At 54.9% G+C, this 25,593-nt stretch overlaps 2 protein-coding genes across 20 annotated transcripts in view; one reads left to right on the plus strand and one right to left on the minus strand.

Moving 5' to 3' along the window:
* Window positions 1-9,839, plus strand: part of PI4KA (phosphatidylinositol 4-kinase alpha) — a 94,274-nt gene extending 84,435 nt beyond the window's left edge. For 3 of the 10 annotated variants that reach the window (XM_067015653.1, XM_067015654.1, XM_067015660.1), the window contains 13 exons: window positions 1,143-1,263; window positions 2,756-2,885; window positions 3,694-3,764; window positions 4,857-4,929; window positions 5,007-5,077; window positions 5,666-5,775; window positions 6,197-6,301; window positions 6,391-6,516; window positions 6,853-6,973; window positions 7,116-7,311; window positions 7,919-8,008; window positions 8,467-8,550; window positions 9,462-9,839. In XM_067015653.1, the coding sequence (XP_066871754.1) occupies window positions 1,143-1,263; window positions 2,756-2,885; window positions 3,694-3,764; window positions 4,857-4,929; window positions 5,007-5,077; window positions 5,666-5,775; window positions 6,197-6,301; window positions 6,391-6,516; window positions 6,853-6,973; window positions 7,116-7,311; window positions 7,919-8,008; window positions 8,467-8,550; window positions 9,462-9,513 (1,350 nt within the window). In that variant the 3' untranslated portion in view covers window positions 9,514-9,839. Of the gene's footprint in view, window positions 1-1,142; window positions 1,264-2,755; window positions 2,886-3,693; window positions 3,765-4,856; window positions 4,930-5,006; window positions 5,078-5,665; window positions 5,776-6,137; window positions 6,302-6,390; window positions 6,517-6,852; window positions 6,974-7,115; window positions 7,312-7,918; window positions 8,009-8,466; window positions 8,551-9,461 lie in introns of all 10 variants that reach the window. The other 7 variants (XM_059041108.2, XM_067015656.1, XM_067015661.1 and 4 more) reach the window with 4 other exon arrangements.
* A 7,712-nt stretch (window positions 9,840-17,551) lies between these two features.
* Window positions 17,552-20,087, minus strand: TMEM191C (transmembrane protein 191C). Of its 10 annotated transcripts, none has more exons than XM_067014713.1 (10): window positions 19,837-20,087; window positions 19,592-19,715; window positions 19,269-19,319; window positions 19,043-19,120; window positions 18,787-18,843; window positions 18,604-18,663; window positions 18,408-18,472; window positions 18,254-18,326; window positions 17,907-17,947; window positions 17,552-17,812 (listed from the first exon to the last, which is right to left on the minus strand). In XM_067014713.1, the coding sequence occupies exons 1-10, from the start codon at window positions 19,989-19,991 to the stop codon at window positions 17,608-17,610; spliced, it is 909 nt and encodes a 302-aa protein (XP_066870814.1). In that variant the 5' UTR covers window positions 19,992-20,087; the 3' UTR covers window positions 17,552-17,607. The 10 variants fall into 10 exon arrangements, with proteins under 10 accessions (XP_066870814.1, XP_066870813.1, XP_066870812.1 ...); XM_067014712.1 differs by having other exon boundaries at window positions 19,043-19,132; XM_067014711.1 differs by lacking the exon at window positions 18,408-18,472 and having other exon boundaries at window positions 18,500-18,663.
* Window positions 20,088-25,593: the final 5,506 nt, after the last annotated feature.

Consider the following 25,593-nt stretch of genomic DNA (forward strand, 5'->3'; position numbering starts at 1 on the left):
TCTGGAGGCTGAACATCTGAGATCCAGGTGTCAGCAGGGCTGGTTTGCCCGAGGCCCTCTCCTTGCTGTGTAGATGGCGGCTTCTCCCTGTATCCCCACACGGCTGTCCCTGTGTCTGTGTCCTAATCTCTTCTTATAAGGATACAAGTCAGATCGGATCAGGGCCCCCTACTGATCTCATGTAATTTTATCAGTTCTTTAAAGGCCTATATCCAAATACAGTCACATTCGGGGGGGGGGGGGGCAGGACTTTAACATATGAATGGGGGGGTGGGGGCGGATAATTCAGCCGTAACAGTGTACATGCACATAGGGGCCTGGCACAGGGCCTGGACAGAAAACACCCATGGGGTGACCACAGCCTGGAGCCCTCACCACCTGTGCTTCATCCCGGTGCTACCCTCAGGCCTGCATCTGAGGGCAGCAGCGTCTACACCTCCTGCTCCTGCCCATACACCCGCCTGCCCTGGGCCCACAGGGCCCCAGAACACCCATGCCCTGGCCAAGCCTGGAGACCCTGCACTGGAGGTTGCACATTCATGGTTCATCTTTAGATCTAGTTGCTGGGTTAGAATTGGGTTATTTGAAGTTTGACCTGTTTGGGAAGCCCACCCACCCAAGTTGAGGACATCTGTCCAAGGAATACTTTACCCGATGGGCCACAAATTACTGTGGGGAGGGAGAGGCTGTCCCCCAGGAGTCTTCCAGAAAGGCCAGCTGCCTTTGTAACCTAGGACATGGGAATTCAGCCTGAGCTGGGAGTGATGTAGGGTTTTCTGGGACCCGTCCATCACTGGGCAGCGTCTTCTAGACACCAGTCCACAGGGGTGCATTTGAAACCCGCCTGCCCACGCGTTGTGCTTGACGACAGCAGAAGCTGGTTAGAGTCCAGGGCTTAGAGTCCAGAGGAGGGAACAGAGGAGACAAAAGCTGGTGCGTGTCTGCATAGACAAAGACCCCGGCGGCTGGCCAGCCAGCTGGACTTGGGCTGGACTCCGTAGCCCAAGAGAGGTGCTCACAGCCAGCACCACTCAACGATGCTTCTTTCTGGGTCTGCCAAGCGTGGAGTCATTGCTGCTTGGGTGAGAGTGGCCTCTCTTGGTGGAGTGTGGCCAGCCTGGGCTGACCTTGCTTTCCTACAGATGGGCTATGTACGGGAGTATATTCTGTGGGCGGCATCCAAGTCCCAGCTCCTGGCACACCAATTCATCTGGAACATGAAGACGAACATCTATGTGGATGAAGAGGGGCACCAGAAAGACCGTGAGTGCCCGTCCCTCGGGCCCCACCCCGTCCTCACCACCTGCCCAGGGTCTTCATTCCTCCACTCCCACCTCTGACCCCTGCCTGGCCCCCAAGGCCCTATGGCTCCATGCTGCAGCTCCCCGGGCAGCGCTTCCCAAACCAGGTCATCCCAGGACCCTCACACCCTTGAAAACTACAGAGTCCCTCAAAGAGCTTGGGTTTATGTGGCCTTTGGCCATCCATGCTCACCAACATTAGAAATTAAAAATAGAGGGCTTACCTGGTGGCGCAGTGGTTGAGAATCTGCCTGCCAATGCAGGGGACACGGGTTCGAGCCCTGGTCTGGGAAGATCCCACATGCCGCAGAGCAAACTAAGCCTGTGCGCCACAACTACTGAGCCTGTGCTTTAGAGCCTGTGAGCCACAACTACTGAGCCCACGTGCCACAACTACTGAAGCCCGCACACCTAGAGCCCGTGCTCCACAACAAGAGAAGCCACCGCAATGAGAAGCCCATGCACCGCGATGAAGAGTAGCCCCTGCTCGTCGCAAGCAGAGAAAGCCTGCGCACAGCAACAAAGACCCAACGCAGCCAAAAATTAAAATAAATTTTTTTTAAAAAAAAGAGAGAGACCCATCTCACATAAACATAACTTTTAAAGAAGTGAGCGAGAAGAGTGGCATTGCTTAACACGTTTATAGGCCCCTTTAGTGCCTGTGGGAGATGAGGTCATCAGTGCGGTGGGAGATCCCCTCACTCTGCCTCTGCATTTCATGTCACAATATGCTCTTTGGGCTGAAGTGGCTGCAGGAGATTGGGCCTTGCTGACCCATAGTTGGAAAGGGACGAGTGTCTGGTGTTCAGGCCCCCATGGGTGCTCCCTGCCAATGCTACCAAGCTTGGCGGGACAGTTTCTCAGGTGTTCAGTGCAGTGAGGGGTCTCAACCATGTTGTGAGCCTCGCTCTCTGTTCATCCAGCCCCTGCTTGCCCTGCACTCGCCCCTTGCAGGACCTGTAACACCAGCCGTGGTCACACCCAACGCGCAGGGCAGGATCTCCAGTGCTGACGCATTTCGTGACACAGTACTTAAAGATCCTGTGTGTGGAGCCCCAGCTGCCTCACAGGACAGAAATGTCTCTGAGTGCTGGGAAACTGTCAGGCTTTTTTGTCAAGTTTAACAAAGTTTTGTAGTTGTTTTCCTTAAATGGCAGATTCATTTTATTCAAGAAAATATCTGCCATAAGTCTACCTCTGCGTGACTTTACCTCATCTCTTAGTCACTCCTTCAAGTAAAAATGATATTCCCTGGAAGAGGGGACAGTCAGATGCAGGTGCTCCCCTGAGACCACCACACGCTTCAGGTGCGGCCCCCGTGAGCATCCATGATCCTGGGGCCCTCCACTCACCACAGCCTCACAGGCGTCAGCACCCTGAGGAGGGCAAACCTCAGGATGGGGTCTGGAGAGAAGGTCCCTGGGACTGCAGGCTCACCCTCTGTTTCTCTGCAGCTGACATTGGTGACCTCCTGGAGCAGCTGGTGGAAGAGATCACAAGCTCCCTGTCCGGCCCGGCCAAGGACTTCTACCAGCGGGAATTCGACTTCTTCAACAAGATCACTAACGTGTCAGCCATCATCAAGTAAGTGGCATCTTCTCCAGGCCCCACTTGTGGGAGCTGCCCAAGGAGCTTTGTAGACATGGCCCCCCAACATCCCCTGCTAAGGAACAGCCAGACGGGGAGTCTGCTTCCGCTGTCCAGGGACCCCGTGGGCATAGCAGATGCACAGAAAACAACATCTCAGGTTCACTTTGAGTCTTGCCCAAGCCTGAGGACATCTGCTCTCCAGGTTCTAATGGTCCCCGTGGTGTTAGGGAAACCACACTCCTTTGCGAACCCGAGGTCCTTTCTTGATTCACCTCCTGGGCCCCCATTCACATGGAGCAGACGCCGACCTTGGACGTCTTGGCCACCCATTTGTGCAGGATGGGGCCCCGGAGTTGTGGATGCTGGCCGGGCGCCTGGGGAGGCAGCAGGGGAGCCCTAGTACCGTTCCTCCAGGCGCCTAGTCTCCACACTGTCTGCAGTGCTCAGGCTTTCCCCCTACCCCATCACTGCGGGCCATGTGTCCCATGGTCCTTTCCTGACCAGTTCTAAGCAGAGCAGCAACATGGCAGCAGAGATGGAGGGTCAGGGTGGACTCCCTGGGCCTCTGCCACGTGAGAGGCGTGATTCCATTTCACTCTCCTTGACGTGGGGCACAGAGGTCTGAGGGCCTGCCCGAGGCCACACTGCCAGTAAACCACGGAGCCCGCAGCCTGACCCCCACAGCAGCACACACCCCCTTCCCCTGCCCCAGGTGGCAGAGTGCAGGGCTAGGGCCCTCAGACAGGAGGGCCTATCTGTGCCCCGAAGCCACAGACACCAGCATCTGTGTCTTGTTCTCCAGGCCCTACCCTAAAGGTGACGAGAGGAAGAGAGCTTGTCTGTCGGCTCTGTCTGAAGTGAAAGTGCAGCCTGGTGAGCAGGGCTCGAGGCCAGTGAGAAGGGGGTCTGGGGGGCCCTGGGTGCCCGGCACCCCTCTCCAGAACCTGCCCCTGCCAGTGGTCACTCTTGGTTCTCCTAGCTACAGCTGTTTTCTGAAGGCAGAGGCCCTGTCTTTGGCAGCTGTGGTTCTAGAAGGTTCCTGAGCTCCAGTGTAACAAGCAACGCAGGCCACACAGTGGGCTTAGGGAGAAGCGGGGGCATCCCAGGTGTGCTAGGGCCTGTAGGATGAGGGGGCCCATGCCCCCCTCTTGGTGCTCTTGCCCCCCTCCCTGGTACTCTTGCCACGTGGTCAGATCCGTGTCTTTTCAAGACAAGACGGGAACTCAGACGTCACTGCACAGCTCTCCATTCTTAACTGTCTCACACACTCGTTCTTCAAAAACCTGGCCTTGCACACTTGCCCACTGCCCGCCTCAGTGATGGGCACCAGTGCAAGGCCCTGGGTGGGCCTCTCCTGACCATGCTGAGCCCTGCCCAGCCCTGCCCCAGAGGACACTAAGCCTCCCAGAGGACACCATGCTGCCGGGTTGTGTCCCCGGGGCACTGGAGAGCCAGCTGGGCTTTAAGCAGAGTGGAGCTCGGGCCGTGTGAGGGAGGTTGGGCTGGCGAGGGAAGGAGGGTGGATGAGGCGGGGGCCCGCATGCTCCCCAGGGGCCCAGTCCCTCCCACCAGGACCCCACCTCGAGCACCCCCACCTCCGGGGTCTCGGGGAACTGTGGTCCCTGACCAGGAAGGGCCTTCTCTCGACCTGCACTGACAAGGTCGAGCTGGGGGTGTCAGGTGGGTGGGCACTGGGGCTCCTGTGGCACTGGCGGCCAGTGGCCTGAGAAGCTGAGGGTTTAGGGTGTCCTCTTGGAGAAGCGTCTGAGGGAGGTGGTGGCCCCATGTGGAACGTCAGGATGGGCCAAGGGAAACAGCACGGAGTCAGGGAGGACGGCCTTACCGGCCTCGGAACAAGGAGTCGGCGATGCTGCAGGCAAGGCCCTCGAGGCCTCAGCACAGCGCCGTCTGCTGGGAAAGCCTCATCCTGCTCGGGCCCTGGGATGTCCCTTCTGTCCCTCACAGGCTGCTACCTGCCCAGCAACCCCGAGGCCATCGTGCTGGACATCGACTACAAGTCCGGGACGCCCATGCAGAGGTGAGGCACCCTTCGCAAGCTCCCCCTCACGGGCTCCCATTCCCTGTCACTTGCACCCGTTCTCTGTTGTTTTCCAGTGCTGCAAAGGCCCCGTATCTGGCTAAGTTCAAGGTGAAACGATGCGGAGTTAGTGAACTTGAGAAGGAAGGTCAGTGGGGCACGTCTGATGTAGTTTGGGGTCCCCATGAACGGTGACGGCCTCCAGCCAGTCAGTCTGGGCCCTTGTCTGGGGGTGGCAGGCACGTGTGCAGTGACAGAGGCCCCGGGGAGGACTGGTCAGCTTGGCTGCTGTGCGAGTGACCGCAGACTGGCAGCCTCCACAGCAGGAGTCGATTCTGTCCCAGTCTGGAGGCCGGGGTGTCAGCAGGGCCCTGCTCCCTCCTGAAGCGCTGGGAAGGATCCTTCCGGCCTCTTCCCGGGACAGGGCACGGTTGTTCCTCAGCTGTGGCTGCCACATATATCACACTCTGCAGTTCTGCGGGGGCATGAATGTGGGGAGCAGCACAAGGGTGTGGCCCTGGGTCCTCACTCCTCAGCTGTTCTTAGGAAGAGACCCTGGCCCCGTGGCCCCACCCACTGACCCCTGGTGTCTGCTGGGCCTCGTTGGCTTCCTTAGGGTTTTGCAGAGATGATCCCTAAGGTTCTGTGTTGCTTCAGGCACATGATCAGGGCTTGCCCCCAGCATCCTCAGAGGGCCTCTCTGCTCGCCGCTGACAGGCAGCCTCTCCCTGTGCAGGTCTGCGGTGCTGCTCAGACTCCGAGGATGAGGGCAACACGCAGGAGGCCGATGGCCAGAAAATCTCCTGGCAAGCAGCCATCTTCAAAGTGGGAGATGACTGCCGGCAGGTAATGGGCTGGGCAGGCAGGGCAGGGCTGGAGGTGGGCGGGGCCGGGGCAGGCCCACCTCTCTCCAAGGCTCCAGGCAGGCACACTTCTCAGCATCACACAGAAATAGGAATCCTTGGTTCCCCATTTGGTTCTGTTGCCTTGGAGTACATCAGGGCTTTCTGCTAAACCCAGAGGCCTCTCCAGTGGCCCCCCTCCCGCTGTACACCCTGGCTGCTCAGGGGGAACCACCTTGTGGGGATGGGTGCCCCTTACTCACACCCACCGCCAGGCAGTGCATCCTCACAGTCTGCCCAGGGAGCAGTGAGCAGTGAGGCTCACCAGAGCCTCCCTCCCTCCTCCCCTTCCCCCTCACTGGGCAGGGCCGCAGGCACCTGGAGCCAGCAGCCCACTACCACCCTGAGTCTCTCCTGGTTCCCAGGACATGCTGGCCCTGCAGATCATCGACCTCTTCAAAAACATCTTCCAGCTGGTTGGCCTGGATCTCTTTGTCTTTCCATACCGGGTGGTGGCCACCGCCCCTGGGGTAAGTTCCCCAAGCAGTTGCTTGGGTGCTGCCCCTGTCCCTCGCCCTGTGGTGTGCCCACAGCCTCAGCCTCGGCCCTTCCTCCTTAGTGCGGGGTGATCGAGTGCATCCCTGACTGTACCTCTCGGGACCAGCTGGGCCGCCAGACCGACTTTGGCATGTACGACTATTTCACACGCCAGTACGGAGATGAGTCCACGCTGGCCTTCCAGCAGGTGGGCAGCAGGGCGGCCCCACTGCCCCCCAGCCCCAGCTCCTGTGTTGGTCAGCACCCTGTTTTGCAAGTCCTTGTATGTCTGGGGGTAAATCCAGGGCATCTGTAACCTTCTTTGGGATGAAAGGCGTGCCTCGAGAGGGGCTCCCCAGGAGAAAGCTGACAGGAGTTGAAGAGGGAAAGGGGCCACTGCCCTGCATCTCAGATGCACCCACTTGTCACTCCGGCTACCAAGGTCTGGCTTGCTGATCTAGGCGCAGGCCCAGGGGTTCCAGGGTGCCCGCAGGCCCAAGAGGGCACAGCTCCGGGGCACCCTGAGCATGCTGTCTCTGCACAGGCGCGCTATAACTTCATCCGCAGCATGGCTGCCTACAGCCTCCTGCTGTTCCTGCTGCAGATCAAGGACCGGCACAACGGCAACATCATGCTGGACAAGAAGGGCCATATCATCCACATCGGTGGGTGGGCATCTTGCCGCGGGGGCACCGGGGCAGGGGCTCTGGGGGTTGGGGAGCTGGGCTTCCTTTCCAGCCGCTGCTCCCCAGCATCCCCAGGAAACAGCGGCTACAGGGCATCCATCCACCCAGCTTTGCCCTGCAGCTGATCCCAGCACGATGGCTCTTTGGGGTATTGCAGACTTTGGCTTCATGTTTGAAAGCTCCCCGGGTGGCAACCTTGGCTGGGAACCGGACATCAAGCTGACGGACGAGATGGTGATGATCATGGGGGGCAAGATGGAGGCCACCCCCTTCAAGTGGTTCATGGAGATGTGTGTCCGTGGCTACCTGGCCGTGCGGTGAGCCCCACGGATGGAGCAGGGGTCAGAGGGACTTCCATACTGGGCCCGTTCATCCAGCAAGCCCCGCCCACCCCTCAAAGTTCCCCTCGGGTCATCTCAGGCCTTTGGTGGACACAGGACTGGGGTTGGGGCGGGGGGATGCACGGGAGGCCCCCTGAGGCCTCGCCTTCCTGTCACGTCTCTGCCATCTGTGCCAGCAGCATCTTGCTCCAGGCATCAGTGACCCGCCATGTTCTGCATCTCCTAGGCTTGGCCTCACCTGCTGACACCTTGGGGCCCCTCTGAGCACCTCACCTGCCCTTCCTCCCTAGCCTGAGCCCCTGCACCCCCAGGCTGCATGCCGGGGACTCAAGTCCTGGCTTCCAAGTGTCATGTGGCCGAAGCCACAGAGCAGTGTGGGGACACCTGGACTCCAAATCGAGTCTGCTGAAGCCTGCATGGCGCATACGCGGTTCCCTTCAAGAAGGGAGGATCCCTTCCTCAGCCGGGCACAGAACCACGGCAGGGGCCGAGGGCAGGCCCTGGGCAGGGGCTGCATGTTGACCACAGGCAGGGCCCCCACCCAGGCTGGCCTCTGTCCACCTCCCTCCCTGCCTCTCCCCAGGCCCTACATGGACGCCGTAGTCTCTCTGGTCACTCTCATGCTGGACACGGGCCTTCCCTGCTTCCGCGGCCAGACGATCAAGCTCTTGAAGTAGGTCCAGCAGGCAGGCCACTTGGGGGTGGCTGTCCCCTGAGATGGGAGCCCCTCGGGTGCTGGTAACAGGGACTGTTATCGAGGTCAAGTGCTCCCCCTTGGACGCCCAGACAGACGGGGTCCTGGGTGAGGTGCTGTCCCCAGACCTCCAGTGTGTGAGGTGCCTTGGCTTAGGCGGGGGATGTATCCTGCGGCCCTTCGTCCCTCAAGGGTGTGTCTGGGCCAAGCCCTGGGGCTGCAGTGGCTCAGCCCCCTGCCAGTCCTACCCTGGCCACAGGCCCCTGGGCCTGGGAGGTGCTGGGAAGGGGCCCAAGCCCTCGAGGCCAGCTGGGAACCGTGTCCCCACAGGAGGCCAGGCCACTAAGTGCAGCCCACCGGCCAGACCACGTCCCTGCGGGGAGGGCAGCCTGGAGCCCTGGGGGCGGCAGCCCTGACACGGCACTTCTCCCCGCCAGGCACAGGTTCAGCCCCAACATGACAGAGCGAGAGGCCGCGAATTTCATTCTGAAGGTCATTCAGAGCTGCTTCCTCAGCAACAGGCAAGTCACCCTGTCCTGCCCCACCCACACACCCATGTTGCCTATCCAGTGTTCAGTGGGCACCTGTGCAGGCCCACACCTGGGCCAGGTGACAGGATGCACTGCCCCGAGACGCCTGGCCCAGTGGGGCAGGAAGTGAGTTCTGAGAGGCTTCACCCCTTCAGCTGCTGTGAAAGCCATGACAGGAGGGGCCTGGTGGGAGAACTGGGGCCACTAGAAGCGGTGGGGCCAGGCCTCACTGACAGGCCTGGGAACAGGCTCCCAGGGGCTATGACAGTAGAAGGTGGCCTTGAGGTTTCTAGGCTCAACAACGGGGTGAGCGAGGGGAGTCCAGGCTCTGGGAGGTGCAGAGGCCCCAGGCCCATACCCTGGGGACAGAGAACTGGCTCCGGTGGACCTGCCGGGGTCCAGTGGCACAGGAGCACCACTTGGTTTTGCTGACTGGGTAGCAGAGAAGTGGGGTGGTTCAGGGTAGCAGGAGGGGTTTGGAGGGCGGCATGAGGCAGGCTCTCCTGATGGTGATGTGAGGCGGGGGGATGGGGGGCAGGGTGGAGGGGGAGTGCACAGACACCTTCCAGCCACGTGCCATGCCCCAGGGCTGGGAGTCAACTCCTACAGATGCACCCCTGGGCCACATCCCAGGCCCCAGGACTGAGGGCAGCCGTCTGGCTGAGGAAGGGCATCCTCTTGAGCCCACTTTGGGGCCCATGAGCAAGGAGAAGACAGGGCGTAACAGGGAGGCTGTGGCCATGGGTGAGGGAGCAAGTGTCCCAGGGAGAGAGGGGCTGGCGGGCGGACAAAAAGTCCACGATTGGGCACTCGGCCTCCAGGGGGGTAGCAGGGCGGCTCAGAGGGTCGGGTCCCCCGACCAGCACAGGCTCCTCACAATCCCCTCTGCTCTCTGCTCCCAGGAGCCGGACCTATGACATGATCCAGTACTATCAGAACGACATCCCCTACTGAGGGGCAGAGTGCCGCAATCACTGCCTGCTGCTACACACGACCTGCCACTTCATCTGATGGACAGATGGGCCGAGATGCCCCTGCAGAGCCCGGCAACCCGCTGCCTCCCAAGGTGTCGCCTACATGGCTCATGTGGCTGGAATGACAATCAGAGCCAGTCTTTGCGCAGGTGTGAGCTATGCTTGCACTGGACACATTCCCTACCTGTCTTGTCTCAGAGGTACATGAAGTATTTTCTTGTGTATAAAAAATGGAAAAAATTATATTCAACCTAAGATTCAACCAACGTGAACAAAATAAAAACAAAAATAATGCATTGGAACCAATCCAATCTTAAGTGCACATTTAGCTGGGGGTGGGGGCCACCCGCCCAGGAGCCTCGCAGCCACGAGGGGCCATCCCTGGTGCCCCGGCTGTGAGCTTCACAAAGATGACTCACCACAGCACAGATGTACCAAAAATAACACTGTATTTTCCCTGATGGCTCTCAGGGCTCCCACAGAGGCCACCCGGCCGCCCCATTTTCATCTCTCCTCCGCAGGCGTTGCTCTGCATCCTGCCTCTGCTCCGGTCCTTCCCGGTGTCCCTCTCAACCACCTTCAGGTCCTCTACTCCAGGACACCACCGTCCTCATGCACCAACCTCCCCACAGTGTCCATCCCCACCCACATGGCCCTCCAAAGACCGAAAACTAAAAAAATGATGACAGAATATCTAGAAATAAGTCACACAAAAGATGATTGGTTAGAAAGCAGGTAAGGGCTGCCCTGGTGGCGCAGCGGTTAAGAATCTGCCTGCCAGTGCAGGGGACATCGGTTCAAGCCCTGATCTGGGAAGATCCCCACATGCCGCGGAGCAACAAAGCCCATGTGCCACAACTGCTGAGCCTGTGCTCTAGAGACTGCAAGCCACAACAGCTGAGCCCACGTGCCACAAGTACAGAAGCCTGTGCACCTAGAGCCCGTGCTCCACAACAAGAGAAGCCACTGCAATGCAAAGCCCGCGCACTGCAACAAAGAGTAGCCCCTGCTCACCACAACTAGAGAAAGCTCGCACACAGCATCAAAGACCCAACGCAGCCAAAAATAATTAATTTTAAAAAGTAATTAAAGAAAAAACACGTAAGATACAGGTGAAGAGAAAACCAATCAATGAAAGGCAGAACAATGAAATTACCAAAAATGAGGCATAAAGAAAAGGAGAGTTGAATGAGACACTGCAGTCACCCATGACAGGATTCCAGAGTTGGTAAAAAACACCCACTCAGCTGCAGGAAGCACAGTATAAACAAATATAAAGAAGTAGCCAATATGTAAGTTAAAAGAACTTTTTAAAATATTAAATTCAAAAGAAGGCAGTAAAGGAAAAAGAAAAGACATAACATGGGACAAAAGGTTTCGCAGTAGCAGGCGACAGTCCCACTGCATCATTCTGTTAAGTATGGACAACTGAGCACTCCAGTCAGGAGGCAGTAATTATAAACATGGATAAACGTGAGACCCAATTATATGCTGATGACAAGCAGTGCACTTTATATACATGGACCTGACACAGAAGTAGAGGAAATAGAAAGATTCACCATCATTGTGTGTACATGTGTTTCCGAAGCAAAATTTGACAAAATTCAGGGGAGAAACAAACTAATAGAGTTGGAGATTTTAACATCCTTCTCTGCACAAGTGATAGAACACAGGATGCCGTCACACACATAGCCCTGATGGCGATTATGAAACGCAGTCCGTCAGCAGCAGCACCCCATCCATACCTGTTCACCATGTCAGGCTGATCCCGCGGAATTGTTAGGAATCAATAAGATATCTGGAAGAACCCTAAATACTTAGAAATTGAAAGAGTGGAACTGAAACACCAGACAAAATACACGTAAGAGCCAAGGGGATGATCCGAGTTAAATGCTTTAAGGTCGTGTTTGGGAGGTGGGTAGAGGTGAGCCAGTTCAAGTAGAAAGGAAACCAGAATATCGGGTGTGACTTCCAGAAAGATCAAACAGAAGACCAGGAAGAGGGGGGAGCATAGGAAGTGCAGGACAAACACACTATAAAATGTAGAAACACACGCAAACACAGAACTGATTTGAAACCACAATCCTTGGAAAGGAAGCCTGTCAAACTGGCTTTAAAATGAAAGTCAATTGAATGGCACGTCCAAGACTCCGGCAATATGGCAAATTATACATCTTGAAAAGTTAGAAATGCTATTTACAGTACTGGGTAGAAAAATCTAAACCCACACAAGCTGACAAGCAAATAGGTTTCTTTAGAGACAAAAAACAAAATGAAATTTAAAATCTTAAGAACAATCAAGTTCCTCTTTCAATGACGCAGGAGACAAAAGACCAACCCAAGAGCCTGATACCTTCGAGGAGTTTCTGGGGAAGCTTGGTCCACACTCAGGATGGGGTGTACTCAAAACATCACTCCCTTGATGTGTCTGCAAAAAACTCTGAAATGCTTAAAGGTGATATACTGACAGCTGTCCCCTTAGACAATACTGTGTTTCACCACCTCTGTTCAGCACTTGGCACTGGGGGCCCTTGCCAGTCTAGTCAGGCCACAAAAGGAGACAGTGTAAGAATCTGGAAAGGAGAAATAAAATGAAGAAATGGCCTTTGTGTACATAAAAATCCAAAATAATCTGAATATATTCTATAGTCAAGGTTCAGGATACAGGTTAATATACAAAAGTCAATTGTGTGTGTGTGTGTGTGTACATATATCTTACAACAACAAAAATGAAAACAGTACCATTTACAATTGCACCCCAAACATCAAATACCAAGAAAAAAATCTAATGACCTATTCCTAAGAAATAGTGAAAACTACAAATGTTGAAAGAAAGAAGATCTAAACAAATATTCATGGGTTGGAAAACTCAACATTATACAGATGTTTGTTTCTCCCCAAATTGATCTGTAGTTTCACTGCAAATGCCAATCGAAGTCCCAGAAAGTTCTGTAGTGGAAATTGGCAAGTCTAAAATCTATATGGGAATGCAAAGGTCAAAATATAGCTATTTGGATCTTGAAGACCCACAAGGTAGATATCAAGAATTATCCTTAAGCCATGGAAGTTAAGACACTGTGGCTTCCTGGTTCAAAGAAAGACAAGTGAACAGTGGAAGAGATGAAGTCCAGGGACGTATACCCACATACATGCAGACACTAAAGCAGTCAGGGAAGATGGTCTTTGCAATAATGGTGCATTAACTGGATAGCAGTATAGAAAACCTCGACTTCCTACCTCACATCAGACATAGAAATTAATTCCAGGTGGACTGGAAAGATATATGTTAAAGGTAAACTTTGAAGGCTTTTAGAAAAAAATATAGAAGTGTGTCTTGATGACCTCAGAACACACACAGATTTCTTAAGCAGAACCAAAAAAGCGCTAATTATAAAGGGGAAAAAATTAAATTGGACTCTATGAAAATACATGCCACAGACCTGGGAAGATATTGGCAATTATCTATATCTGTTCAAAGGACTTACAGCTAGAATATATAAAGAACTACTAAAAAATCAGTAAGACACAACTAAATAGAAAAATGGACAAAAAACCTGAACAGGCATTTCACAAAAGACATTGTCCAAACAGCCAATAAACATAGTAAGAGGTGTTCATTAGTCATCATTGCAAATTAAAACCACAATGTGATACCCACTCACCCCCCTGCCTGTCTGAAACATAAAATGATACATAATGTCAAGCATTCGGGCATGTGGAGCACCTGGAACTCTCAGTTGCTGCTGCTGGGTGTGAAGCATCCATCAAGGCTGAGCAGCTCAAGCCAGCAGTTCCCTGCCTACACACATACCCGACAGATGTAAGAAATCTGTGCAGGAAATAGTGTCCTGAGGTCACTACTCCTAACAAACAAAACCTGTAAATGACCAAAATGTTCTTGGACAAGAGAGAAATCATTGTGGTTATTCATGCAGAAGAATACAGGACAATAATGGAAATAAATGAACAACTGCAGCAGGCAGTGTGGTTGCTGCTGAGCAAAAGGTACTTGCTGAATGACTCCATCTGAGGTTCCAGAACAGGCACCATTATTTGATGGTGTTAGAAGTCAGGACACAAGTTAGTTTTGAAGGAGGGAGCCACTAGGAAGGCAGGGGGAGAATCAGGTGCTGGTAACATTGTTCCTTATTCTATGGAAATTCACTGAGCTACATAACACTGATGACTCATATGTTTTTCTGTGTCAAAATTATTGAGGTGTAATTTTTTTCATCATAAAGCCAAGATGGGTCTCCATATGTAAGGAAGCAATAATGCCAGTGTTACACACTATCCTTCAGAAAAGAGAGGAACAAACACTTCCCTATTCCTTTTTTTATGAGGGCAGCTCAGCCCTGATATTAAAAAGGACCTTCTGGGACTTCCCTGGTGGTCCAGTGGTTGAGAATCCGCCTAATGCAGGGGACGTGGGTTCGATCCCTGGTGGGGGAACTAAGATCCCACACGCCACAGGGCAACTAAGCCCGCGCGCTCTAGAGCCCAAATGCTGCAACTGGAGAGAAGCCCAAGTGCCGCAGTGAGGAGCCCACATGCCATAATGAAAGATCCCGTGTGCCACAACTAAGACCCAATGCAGCCAAATAAATTAACTAATTAAAAAAAAAAAAAAGACAAGGACCTTCCAAGAAAATCAGAAGATAGGGCAACATCCCTCTCATGAACACAGGCACAAAAATCTTTAACTAAATATTAGCAAATTGAACACAATGTGTAAAAAAGGACCATCATGACCAAGTGGGCCTTATCCCAGGAATGCAAGGTTGGCTTAAGACACAATCAGGGTCATTCACATTAACAGACTAAAGAAAAAACCATATGATCAATAGGTGCAGAAAAAATACTGCACAATATTCAACACCCATTCATAATAAAAAATCAGCAAACTTGGGAATTCCCTGACCGTCCAGTGGTTAGGACTCGGTGCTTTCACTGTTGTGGCATGGGTTTGATCCCTGGTCGGGGAACTAAGATTCTGCAAGCTGTGCTGCATGGCCAAAAAAAAAAAAAGACATCAAACTAGAAATAGGAGAACAGTTCCTCAATCTGATAAAGATCTCTAAGAAAAACATGGTTAACATATTCATGATGAAATATAAGATCCGGAGCAAGATAAGGGCACTCCTTCTCACCACTTCTAATCAGCTTTGTACCTAGTGTGTGGCCAGCGGTAGACAGTTTGGAAGGAAGAAGAGAAACAGTCCTGCCTCACAGACAATAAGATTGTTTATAAAATCCTGAGGAAGCTACGGAAGAGTTTCAAAGAACTAACAAGGGAGTAGTTCAGCAATACCACAGTTTACAAGGTCCATACACAAAAGTCATTGTATTTCTATATGCCAGCAATAAACAGTTGGAAATTAAAACTAAAAAATCCTATACCGTGTATAATAGCACCCCAAACATAAAATCCCTCAGAATAAATGGAAAGACATGAAAGACCTTTACACTAAAAAAACCACAAAATGCTGAGAAAAACTAAAAATGGAGAGAGATGTTGTCTGAGGTTTGGAAGACATTTCTTTGCAAACTTAATCTCCAACTTCAGTGTAATCCCAATCAAACAAATGCAAAAGGTGCTCACATCCTAAACCGTACTAAGTCTCTATGTCCGAGGCAGACAACAGGCTGAATATAAACTAAGGAGGCATGCAAGTGTTGGAAGAAGACAGGAACAGTTTCCTTTGTAACCCAGGATCAGTACAGGAAAGCAAATTGTTACCAAAACAACACATAGATAGCAAAAGAGCACCCCGAACAAAGCGAAAAACAAACTGGGGAAATATTCACAACAGATATCGAAGCTAAAATGCATTCTTAAAAAGAGCTTTGAAAAAACTGAGGGAGAAGGAAACCCTACAATCCTATAGTTTTAACATGAACAAATGATATGAATTGTTTGCAGGAAAAGAAATGCACCTGGCCCTTAAATGTGCTCAACCTTGATCACAAGAGAAATGCAAATTAAAACCACCCTGAAGTGCCCTTTCTCACCCATCAGATTGACAACATGCAGGGTTGGGGGGGAGGCTGTGGGGAAAGGGGCCATAGCCAGTGAGGGTGGGAATGCAACAGAGCGACCCTGAAAGTGACTAGGGGCATCTCCAAATATCATGCATGTGGTCACCCCTGGCTCACAATCCCACTTTGAGGAATGGATCTCACAGATTTTCTGGCAAAATATAAACAGACGTTTGCAGAAGGCTCCTTGCTGAGGAAGCATGAGGACACACCCCCACGGCTACCGTGGCTGTGGCGTAAATGACAGGCCCACCTGCCACACTGCCCAAAGCGAGGAGCTGCCAGAGAAGTCACATGTTGCACTGTGCTAGCCAGGAAAGGGGAGGGGGGCTGTACATAGTTCACTTATCAAGGGGGGAAAGGAGAGTCCATTAAAAAAATCAAGTGTTTCTTCCACAGGAGTGGGGGCAACAGGGTGGAGGGCACATGGATACAAGCTAGACTTCCCTAGGACATCTTGTCTTATGGATGTGACGGATGAGACTTTGTAATTATAAATTATAAAAACTAGAGAATGCAAAGCCTGAAAATTGAAAGCAAAAAAAAAAAAAAAATCACACCCATTAGGATGGCTATTATTTAAAAAGAAAGAAAAGAAAACAGCAAACTAATGTTGTAGAGGATGTGGAGAAGCTGGACCCCTTGGGCACTGCTGATGGGACACCACACAGCAGCAGTTCCTCAAAAAAATAAACAGAAGTACCATTTGATCCAGTAAATCCACTTTTGGGTGAATACCCAAAAGAAGAGAAAGCAGGCACTCAAACAGATATCTGCACACCCATGATGTTCACTGCACCATCTTTTTTTTTTTTTTTTTTGGCCGCGCTGTGAGGCTTGCAGTATCTTAGTTCCCCAACCAGGGATGCAACCGAGGCAAAGGCAGTGAAAGCGCCGAGTCCAACCACTGAACCACCAGGGAATTCCCTCACTGCAGCATTACTCACGATAGCCAAAGGGTGGAACAACCCAAATGCCCATCTACGGATGATGGATAAAATGTTTACACCAATGAAAAGTATTTAAAGTGTGAGAGTATCTTTACGACTTCCGGGCAAGAACGGAATTTTTAGAACACAACGCACAATTCTTATATTGTGCACAGAAGTCCATGAACAAATTTAACCGCCAAAAGACTAAAGAACAAGTGCAAATCAATAAGGAAACGATTGTTCAAAAGCCTGAGCAAAAACGCACGTATGGGCTTCCCTGGTGGCGCAGTGGTTGAGAATCCGCGCGCCGATGCAGGAGACACGGGTTCGTGCCCTGGTCCGGGAAGATCCCACATGCCGCGGAGCAACTAAGCCCGTGAGCCATGGCCGCTAGGCCTGCGCGTCCGGAGCCTGTGCTCCGCAACGGGAGAGGCCCGCATACCGCAAAAAAAACCAAAAAAACCCCCAAAAAACCGCACGTATGTGTGAAGAGAAGATACACACAATTTCACTACCAAAAAAAAAGTAAATAATAAAAATCGAGCAGCATCTGCATCAGAGACTAAGTGAAACGTGAGGTCCATCTCCATTAAGCAGAACATTTACAGAAATGAAAAGACGATGCCCGCGAAGACCGCTGGGGTGAGCGCGCACGGTCCGCACAGCCCGGACGCGGGAGAGCGCTGCGGAGTCTGCGTAACCACCACGCTGACGTGGGACACGGACCTCCGGGGGGACCCGCCAGCCGGTGCCCCGGGCTCTGCTCGCCGGAGAGGAGAGCGGGTTTAGTAACAATTCCTACCCCTCCCCAGTGGGCGGCGGGGCCGGAGGAACCGAGGGCCCGGCAGCCTCTCGGGACTAAGGTCCGCCCAGAGGAGCCCGGCGTCCGCTGGGCCCGAGAACACATGACGCCCTCGCCCCGGCGTCTCCCATTCTCTCGCCGCCACCCCCGCGTCTCGCCGTCTCTCGCCGCCACCCCTCCCCAGTCCCCCTTCCCCTCTCCCTTCCCATCCCCAGTCACCCCCGCCCCCCCACCCCTCAGCCTGGCGCCCAGAAACCACGCGGGAGACAAGGGTGCTGGCGGCCGCGGCCGGCGTGATGCACTAGGCGGGCAGCAGTCCGCGCGCGCGCAGCTCCAGCAGCGGGGCCAGCGTGTAGCGCAGGCGACGGATGGCGGCGTCCGAGCCGGGGCGCATGAGCCTGCGGCGGAGGGCCGAGGGGTTCACCAGCGCCAGGTAGAGCAGCGGCAGCGCCACGACGCCCAGCAGGAGCAGCAGCAGCGTCTGCAGCGCGCCCAGCGCCCACAGCCTGCGGACCACGACGCACCGGCAGACGGGTGGTGGCGGGGCGCCGGGCGCACCCCGGACCCCAGACTCCAGCGCCGCGCCCGCCGCCGGCTCACCTGATGCCCGCCGCGCCCGCGCCGCCGAAAAGCCGCTTCTCCTGCGGAGAAGAGGGAGCGACGTACAGTCCCGCGCCGGGGAGCGGTGGGGGGAACCCCCTGGGGGAGCGGGGCATGTGGGTGCGCGTCGCTCCGTGGGGGCCGTGGCACTACGGGGCGGGTCCCCTATGCGGGCGTGGTCCTTGGGTGGGCCGTCCGTGGCAGGCTTGGCCGCCCAGCGGGGTTGGTATCAAGGGGCGGCTCCCTGGGGGAGGGGGGGAAATCCCTGATGGGGTGGTCACGTGTGTGGGGGCGGCCCCGGGGGCAGGTCCCGGCTCCAGCCCGTCCCCGCCCAGGCCCGCACTCACACAGTCCGCTTTGGCCACCTCCTCCATGAGCGAGCCCGCGCAGCTCTGCCCCCGGCGAGGCTGCGACCCGCACCTGTGGAGAGAGGCATGGCGATGTGCCCTCTGTCCGGCCCCACAGTCACCTCCCCACACCCGACAGTCCTAACCCCCTTACGGCTCCGGGCCGCCCTGCGAGGCGTCCAGCTCAGTCACCGCCTCCATCACCTTCCCCTGCAGCTCCTGGAGGGGGTGGGAGTGAGGCCTCACACCTGGGAAGACCTTGGTGAGGCAGGCCCCGGCAGCTCCGGGGGAGGAGGCCGCAGTGGGGTCGGAGGTGAGCGAGCGACTCTCCGAGTGGAGGGTGGCGGCACCTGCAAGACTCCGCTCTGCTCCTGGAAGCTGGCCCAGGCCTCCTCCATCCGCTGTGCGCTCTGGCATGAGGGGAGCCCTGATTAGACTCGGGAAACTCAGCCCTCTCCACCGTCCGGCGCCTGCCCAGGTCCCACCCACATCTCAAGCCGACCCTCCCACTGAGTACCCGGCTCCGCCCGCACCTGCCGTAGGGCCTCCGCCTGCCTGGCGTGCTTGGCCTCCACCAGCTCCAGTTGTTTCTTCCGGAGGATCCAGGGAAGGTGAGGAGCCCGGCACTCCCCCGAGCTCGCCGCTCCAGACCCCGCCCCACCGCCCGGCCAAGATGTTCATGCCCGCCCCCACCCGCCCCCTCCCGTCCTCGGCCCCAAGGCCCCGCCCTCAGGTCATCAAAGCCCCGCCCACACCAGCGCTCCTGCCCTCGGGGCCCCACCCAAGCACCTGCAAAGCCACCAGTTGGGTCCCGAGTTGCTGCTCTGCGCGCTGCTGACTCAGTTGTTCTCCTCCATAGTAAAAGAGCTGGGGGTGGGGCTTGTGAGGGCGGGGTTGCGGGGCTTCTAGGGGTGGGGATTATCCTGGGAGGCGGGGACGCGGCGGAAATGGGGGCGGGGACTAGGGCGGGGCTTCCTAGGGGAAGCGTGAGACGGAAGCCGTCTCCTGAAGGTACCTGGCTTGACAGCTCCTCCCACTGCTCCTGCAGCTGACGGTTTTGTTGCTCCTGGACGGGATCGAGGGGGCGGTCCGGACCTCTCCGAGGTCCCCGCCCCCACCGCAGTCCCCGCCCCATTAAAGATCCCTCCTTCTCCACGGGCCCCGCCCACCAGGAGCCCCGCCCCGTCCATGGTCCCATCCTGCTTCAGACCCCGCCCCACACGAGGTCCCACCCCATCCAAGGCCCCTCCCCCTCCACTGGTCCCGCCCATCCAGAGACCCGCCCCGTCCGAGGTCCCGCCCACCTCAGGCTCCGCCCCATTTAGGGCCCCTCCCCACCAGGTCCCGCTTGTGCTGCTCCGCAGCCTCCAGCCGCCGGTGCGCCCGGTCTGCGCGCTCCCGCGCCGCCTCGCTCGCCTCCCCGCGCAGGGCCCGCGCCGCCTGGCTCCGCCGCCGCTGCAGGCTGAGGAGGGGAAACTGAGGCTCCGTGGCCCGGGGTCGCGCCCGGATGCCAGCCCCCTCGCGGTGCCCCCACGCGTCGGCTCGGTCCCAAGGTCCGGGGCGAGGTGAGGAGCAACCCGCACCTGCGCTCGCGCTCGCTCAGGTCGTGCAGGCGCGCTGTGAGGCTCTCGCTCTCGGCCTCCAGCCCGCGCACCAGCTCCTCCAGCTCCTGTTTCCGCAGGCGCCCGTCGCGGTTGTCCTTCAGCAGCTGCAGCAGTAGCTCCTGCGCCTCGGCCATGCCCCGGCTCTGCCCGCAGCCGCCGGACTCGCGTCACAATGGGTGGAGCGCGGGGCGATTCGTAACCGCTGCGCACGGGCAGCCATCGGACCGCGCAGGCCGGTGGGTGCTCGCACCTGAAGCAGAAGGCGAGGCTGGCTTGTTCCCGCTCGCTGCCGACGGCACTGCGGACTGAGAAGCCTCCTGTGGAAAAGAGATCAGGATGCGTAAACAGGTTCTTGTCTTTGGACCCAATGATCCCACTCCTGGGAACTTAATCTAGGAAGAAAAAAATAAAATTCTTAAACCACAACGCGTTAAGTGGTTCACTCAAATGGGTAGTTAGTTACAGTCATCACAAAGAGGACACCACTGTAATTACTAAAATGATGTATTTTATGTGGCATGCATAGAGATATGATGTCTAGTGAAAAAAAGAATATGATTTACTATGTATGCTGAAATAACTGATTGTAATGTACACGGATAAGATCTTTAAAGGAAACAAGAGAAAGACAAGCTATTTCATTGGTGAAATTGCAGGTAAACTTGTCTTTTTAAAGTTGGCTTTCATTTGGCCAATTTAGACTATGAAGCTGGATGCAAAAGTCCTAAATAAATTATTAGCTGACCAAATCCAAAGGGGTACATTGAAAAAAAAAAAAAAAGGTACATGAAACCAAGCAGACTTTATTCCAGAGATTGTTCAAGATCAGAAAATTGACATCATTCACCACATGGACAAAAGAGGGAGAACACCAGCCTCAGTAGAGCATTTCAGTAGGAGCAGAACACGGGATAGAGTTCCTCATCTGTGGAAAATTTAAAGAGGGATCGAAAGGGACTCTAAACTGATGAAAGCTGCTTAGTAAACACAGTAGGGAGGCAGTATTAGCAACCTTCCCATTAAGATTTTAAGAGACAAGAATGACCCTCCTGCTCAGGTCTAACAGTGCTGGAGGACCTGCAATTAAGCAAGAAAAAGAAATAGGAAAGTTTGAGGCGTCAGCAGATACAGCTGGGTGCCTACCATAATAAAGCTGCCCCTCCTGCACTGGTGGTGGGAATGTAAATTGGTGCAGCCATTTTGGAGAACAGGACGGAGGTTCCTCATGAAACTAAAGATAGAGTTGCCAGGACTTCCCTGGTGGCACAGTGGTTAAGAATCCGCCTGCCAATGCAGGGGACGTGGGTTTGAGCCCTGGTCCGGGAAGATCCCACATGCTGCTGAGCAACTAAGCCCGTGTACCACAACTACTGAGTCTGCGCTCTAGAGCCCGCAGGCCACAACCTAAAGCCTGCGCGCCTAGAGCCCATGGTCCACGAGAGAAGTCACCGCAATGAGAAGCCCGCACACCACAATGAAGAGTAGCTCCCGCTCGCCGCAACTAGAGAAAGCCCACGTGCAGCAGCAAAGACCCAACGCAGCCAAAAAAAACTCTTTTAAAAAAAGAGTTGCCATATGATCCAACAATCCCACTCTTGGGCATATATCCAGATAAAACTCTAATTCAAAAAGATACGTGCACCCCAATGTTCACTGCAGCATTACTTACAACAGCCAAGACATGGAAACAACCGACAGATGACTGGATAATGAAGATGTGGTATATATACAACAGAATACTACTCAGCCATCAAAAAGAATGAAATAATGCCATTTGCAGCAACATAGATGGACATAGAGATGATCATACTAAGTGAAATAAGTCAGAAAGAAAAAGACAAATACCATATGATATCACTTATATGTGGAATCTAAAATATGACACATGGGGCTTCCCTGGTGGCGCAGTGGTTGAGAGTTCACCTGCCAATGCAGGGGAGACGGGTTCGTGCCCCAGTCCGGGAAGATCCCACATGCCGCGGAGCGGCTAGACCCGTGAGCCATGGCCACTGAGCCTGCGCGTCCGGAGCCTGTGCTCTGCAACGGGAGAGGCCACGACAGTGAGAGGCCCCCGTACCGCAAAAAAAAATAAATTAAAAAAAATAATAATAATAAAATAAAATATGACACAAATGAACTTACCTATGAAACAGAAATAGAGTCACAGACATAGAGAACAGACTTGTGGTTGCCAAGGGGGAGGGGAGTGGGGGAGGGATGGATTGGGAGTTTGGGATTAGCAGATGCAAACTATTTTATATAGGATGGATAAACAAGGTCCTACTGTATAGCACAGGGAACTATATTCAATATCCTGTGATAAACCATAATGGAAAAGAAAAAAATAAATAAAACGGTGCTGGTGTGAGTGCCCTCCAACCCCCTCCAGCTCTGCAGCTTGGTTTCTCCACCTGTAAAGTGGGGCTGTTCCCAGACTCCCTCATAGAGCCAGGGGGCCAGTGACTCACACAGCTTAGGCTCTGAGCCTGGCACCATCACTGGCTCCAGTGCTGGATGTCCAGCCCCAGATGATGGCGCCGAGCTCCTGAAAGTCTGGTCCAGACCGAGATGTGAACCCTGTGAAGCACCATCTCATTGATAATTTTTGTATCGATTACATATGAAATACCGTGAATATACTGGGCTCAATGACACACTAGAATCTGGCCCACTTGTTTCTCTTTCCAGTTTCCTGTGGCTCTTGGAACACAAGCTCCAGTCCCGTGGGACAGCGCTGCACCCCCGGGGGCTCCTCCATCGCCTCACAGCGTCCCCGTGACCACACTGCGCCCGCTGCCTAGGCGTCCTGATCCCAGTTTACGTGGGGAAGCTCAGTGACGACAGGTCACCAGGCAGTGGCAGCTCAGGTGCCTGTCCCCGTGAGAAGCTGGGCCTGCATCCAGCCCTCACGGCAGTGACATTGGCCACCCCCTGGGTTGCTGTTCTGCAGCCTCAGAGGTGAGCTGAGGGGCGCTTTGACCCCTCCTCGCCCCTGGTCTTTAGGAGGAAACTCTGCAGGGAAAGCCTGGGACTGAGGAAGCCTCCAGTGAAACCCAAGCCACTGCCCTGGCGGTGGGGGCAACAGGAGCCATGGAAACAGACCCCTGGCTGCGGTGCTCCTGCCCTTTGCTCCCACTGGACCCGCTGGAAGCACCTGCCTGTCTTCCCACCTAGCCTGCTGGCCCTGCTCTGCCCCTCCCCCAGAACTCAGGTTCAAGGTCCTCTTCTCCGGGCCTCCCTCCCCACCCAGGCCCTCACCGAGGGGCACAGCCCAGGAAGGGGGTGGTGCAGGGCCCCCAACCCTGTCTTCAGGGCTGAATGCAGTGGTTGCACACTCAGTGCATGGTCGGGTGACGACATCTGCGTGGTGCCAGGAGCTCAATAAATGTCTGTCCCATCAGAGAAAGAACAGTTATAAAATCCATGCCTGTTGTGCACAGCCCCTTTTTTTGTATTTGAAACTTGTATTTTTTGCCTGATAAGAGAAAAAAGGGGAATTCCCCTGATGGTCCAGTGGTTAGGACTCTGAGCGTTCACTGCTGAGGGCATGGGTCTGATCCCTGCTCCAGGAAATAAGATCCTGCAAGCCTAGCTGCATGGCCAAAAAATATAGAAAAAAGATTTCCGTAAACCACGATGTATCAAATAATGGCACAATGGCACAGAGTCCCCTCATTGTGGGCCCGCCTGCCAGCCCCCCACCGTCTCTCACACCAGCCGCAGGGAAGCCACCTCAGTCCCGTTAACAGACCACGTGCTCTGATGCTTCCACACTTTGCATGCACTGTTCCCCACCCGTGGGGTGGCCCTGCCTGAGCACCTGGTGTCTGACGTGCTCCTCACAGCCCTTCACCAGCCTGTTTAATGGTTAGACGTTGAGTTACTGTGACGGCAGGTCAGGTGATGAGCTGTCTCATTTGCTGCCCCCGCCTGCAGCCCCACCTCCTACCAAGGGCCAGAGGAGGCCGGTCAGCGGCTGCCTCCCCCGCCCTGCTCTTGAAGACTGAGGTCTGCATCCCCGTCGGGACAGGCAGTTTGGGGACAGGAAGAGGAATTCTCGGGGGGTGCGCTGATGGCCACTGGCATGAACTCTGCCCACATCCTGGGAGGCACTCCAGGGCCCGGGGATCACTGCCTGTAGCATCACAAAGTGGGCAGGTTCTGGGGATACCCCCAACCGACTCCCCAGCGGGCACACCGTGAGGGGCGATGCCTCAGTGAGTAGCTTGTGACCCCAGCAGGTACCTGCTGAGGGCAGAGGTGGCCTGTGCCCCGAGGCAAGAGAGAGGATGCCAATGGCGCCAACACGGACAGAGGGTCACCAAGGACCCCCACAGCCACCTGACGCCGCACATGGCAGGTCTGTGTGCCCCGTGTGGGCTGAAGCGTGTCCCCCAGAATTCCTACGTTGAAGGCCTGCCCCAGCATCTCAGAATGTGACTGTGTCTGGAGATGGGTCTTTGGGTTGGATGCTAACCCAGTCTGACTGGTCCTTGTAAGGGGAAATCTGGCCACAGACACACAGAGAGACTAACAGATGGGGACACAGGGTGATGAGGGCATCTACGTGCCATGCAGAGGCCTCTGGAGAGAGACCACCCGGCCGACACCTGGGTCCCAGACTTCCGGTCCCCAGAACCATGAGGAGTCAACCCCATGCTCTGCTCCCAGCCTGGGGTCCTTGGCTACATCGGCCGGATCCCCCAAAGCCTGCCTTCCCCCGCTGTGAGGGAGTCCTGGGTGACCCCTGAGGGCAGGGCAGTGGTGGGAGGGTCACCCGGCCCTTCAACCAGGGGTCAAGCCCAGACTGTCAACTGGCATTTTTCAACTATGGTATAATTGACATATAACATTAGTTTCAGGAGCGCAACACGATGATTCCGTCTTTATGGACATTGTGAAATGATCACCACAGTAAGTCCAGGTAACATCCTAAACCACACAGTGACCAGAAAAAAATCTACCCTCAGCCACGTTCCCAGGTGCCCCGCGAGGCAGGGGGCCCCTCGGAATCAGCAGCAGCAACATCCTGCAGTGTGGAGACCTTTAACGACACACTGCCCACCCCCCACCCCACCCCCGGCTTCGGTGGGGAGCCGTCCAAAAGCTTCCTCTCCATTTGCTGAACTCAGAAAAGGTCCTTCCAGAAGGTCTATGGAAACATTCCGCTTCGGGGCTGCCTCCTGCATGAAGATGGGAGCAGCCTCTGGCTCACTCTCCTCAAACTTTCCTTTCTTCCCTCCCTCCGTCCCTTTCTTTGGATGCCAGGGCATCCAGAGCAGCTCTTTTCCTGCCTGACTCCTTTTCTTGGCTCAAACTACCTCCACCGCACAGGATCAAGAACAGCCCTACTCAGATGGTTTTCAGAAAGAGGCACATTTTTTTTTTTTTTTTTTTTTTTTTTTTTTTTTTTTTTTTTAGAAAGAGGCACATTTTAAACAAAACCTTTATGAAAGGAAACAGTGGTGTCCACCACTCAACCCCATCCTTGACCTCCACCCACAGAATGACTCCCTAACCAGGCCCAACTCACTCAGGCTGCAATGCAGTAACCCCTCACCTCTCACCTCCTCCAGTGATCCGTGCTAAGCGGCCTCATGAGGCCTCGCCTTGGCACCTCTGTCAAAATCACCACGACCAACTCGGCACACGGGGAAGCGGTGCTCATTCCCTCCATCCCACTTGCAAGACGAGTGTGATGAAACCCACACAACCTAGGTGACGGTTGGACTGGTT

The sequence above is a fragment of the Kogia breviceps genome, chromosome 15 (genome assembly GCF_026419965.1).
Source record: "Kogia breviceps isolate mKogBre1 chromosome 15, mKogBre1 haplotype 1, whole genome shotgun sequence".
In the NCBI taxonomy this organism is placed as follows: domain Eukaryota; kingdom Metazoa; phylum Chordata; class Mammalia; order Artiodactyla; family Physeteridae; genus Kogia; species Kogia breviceps.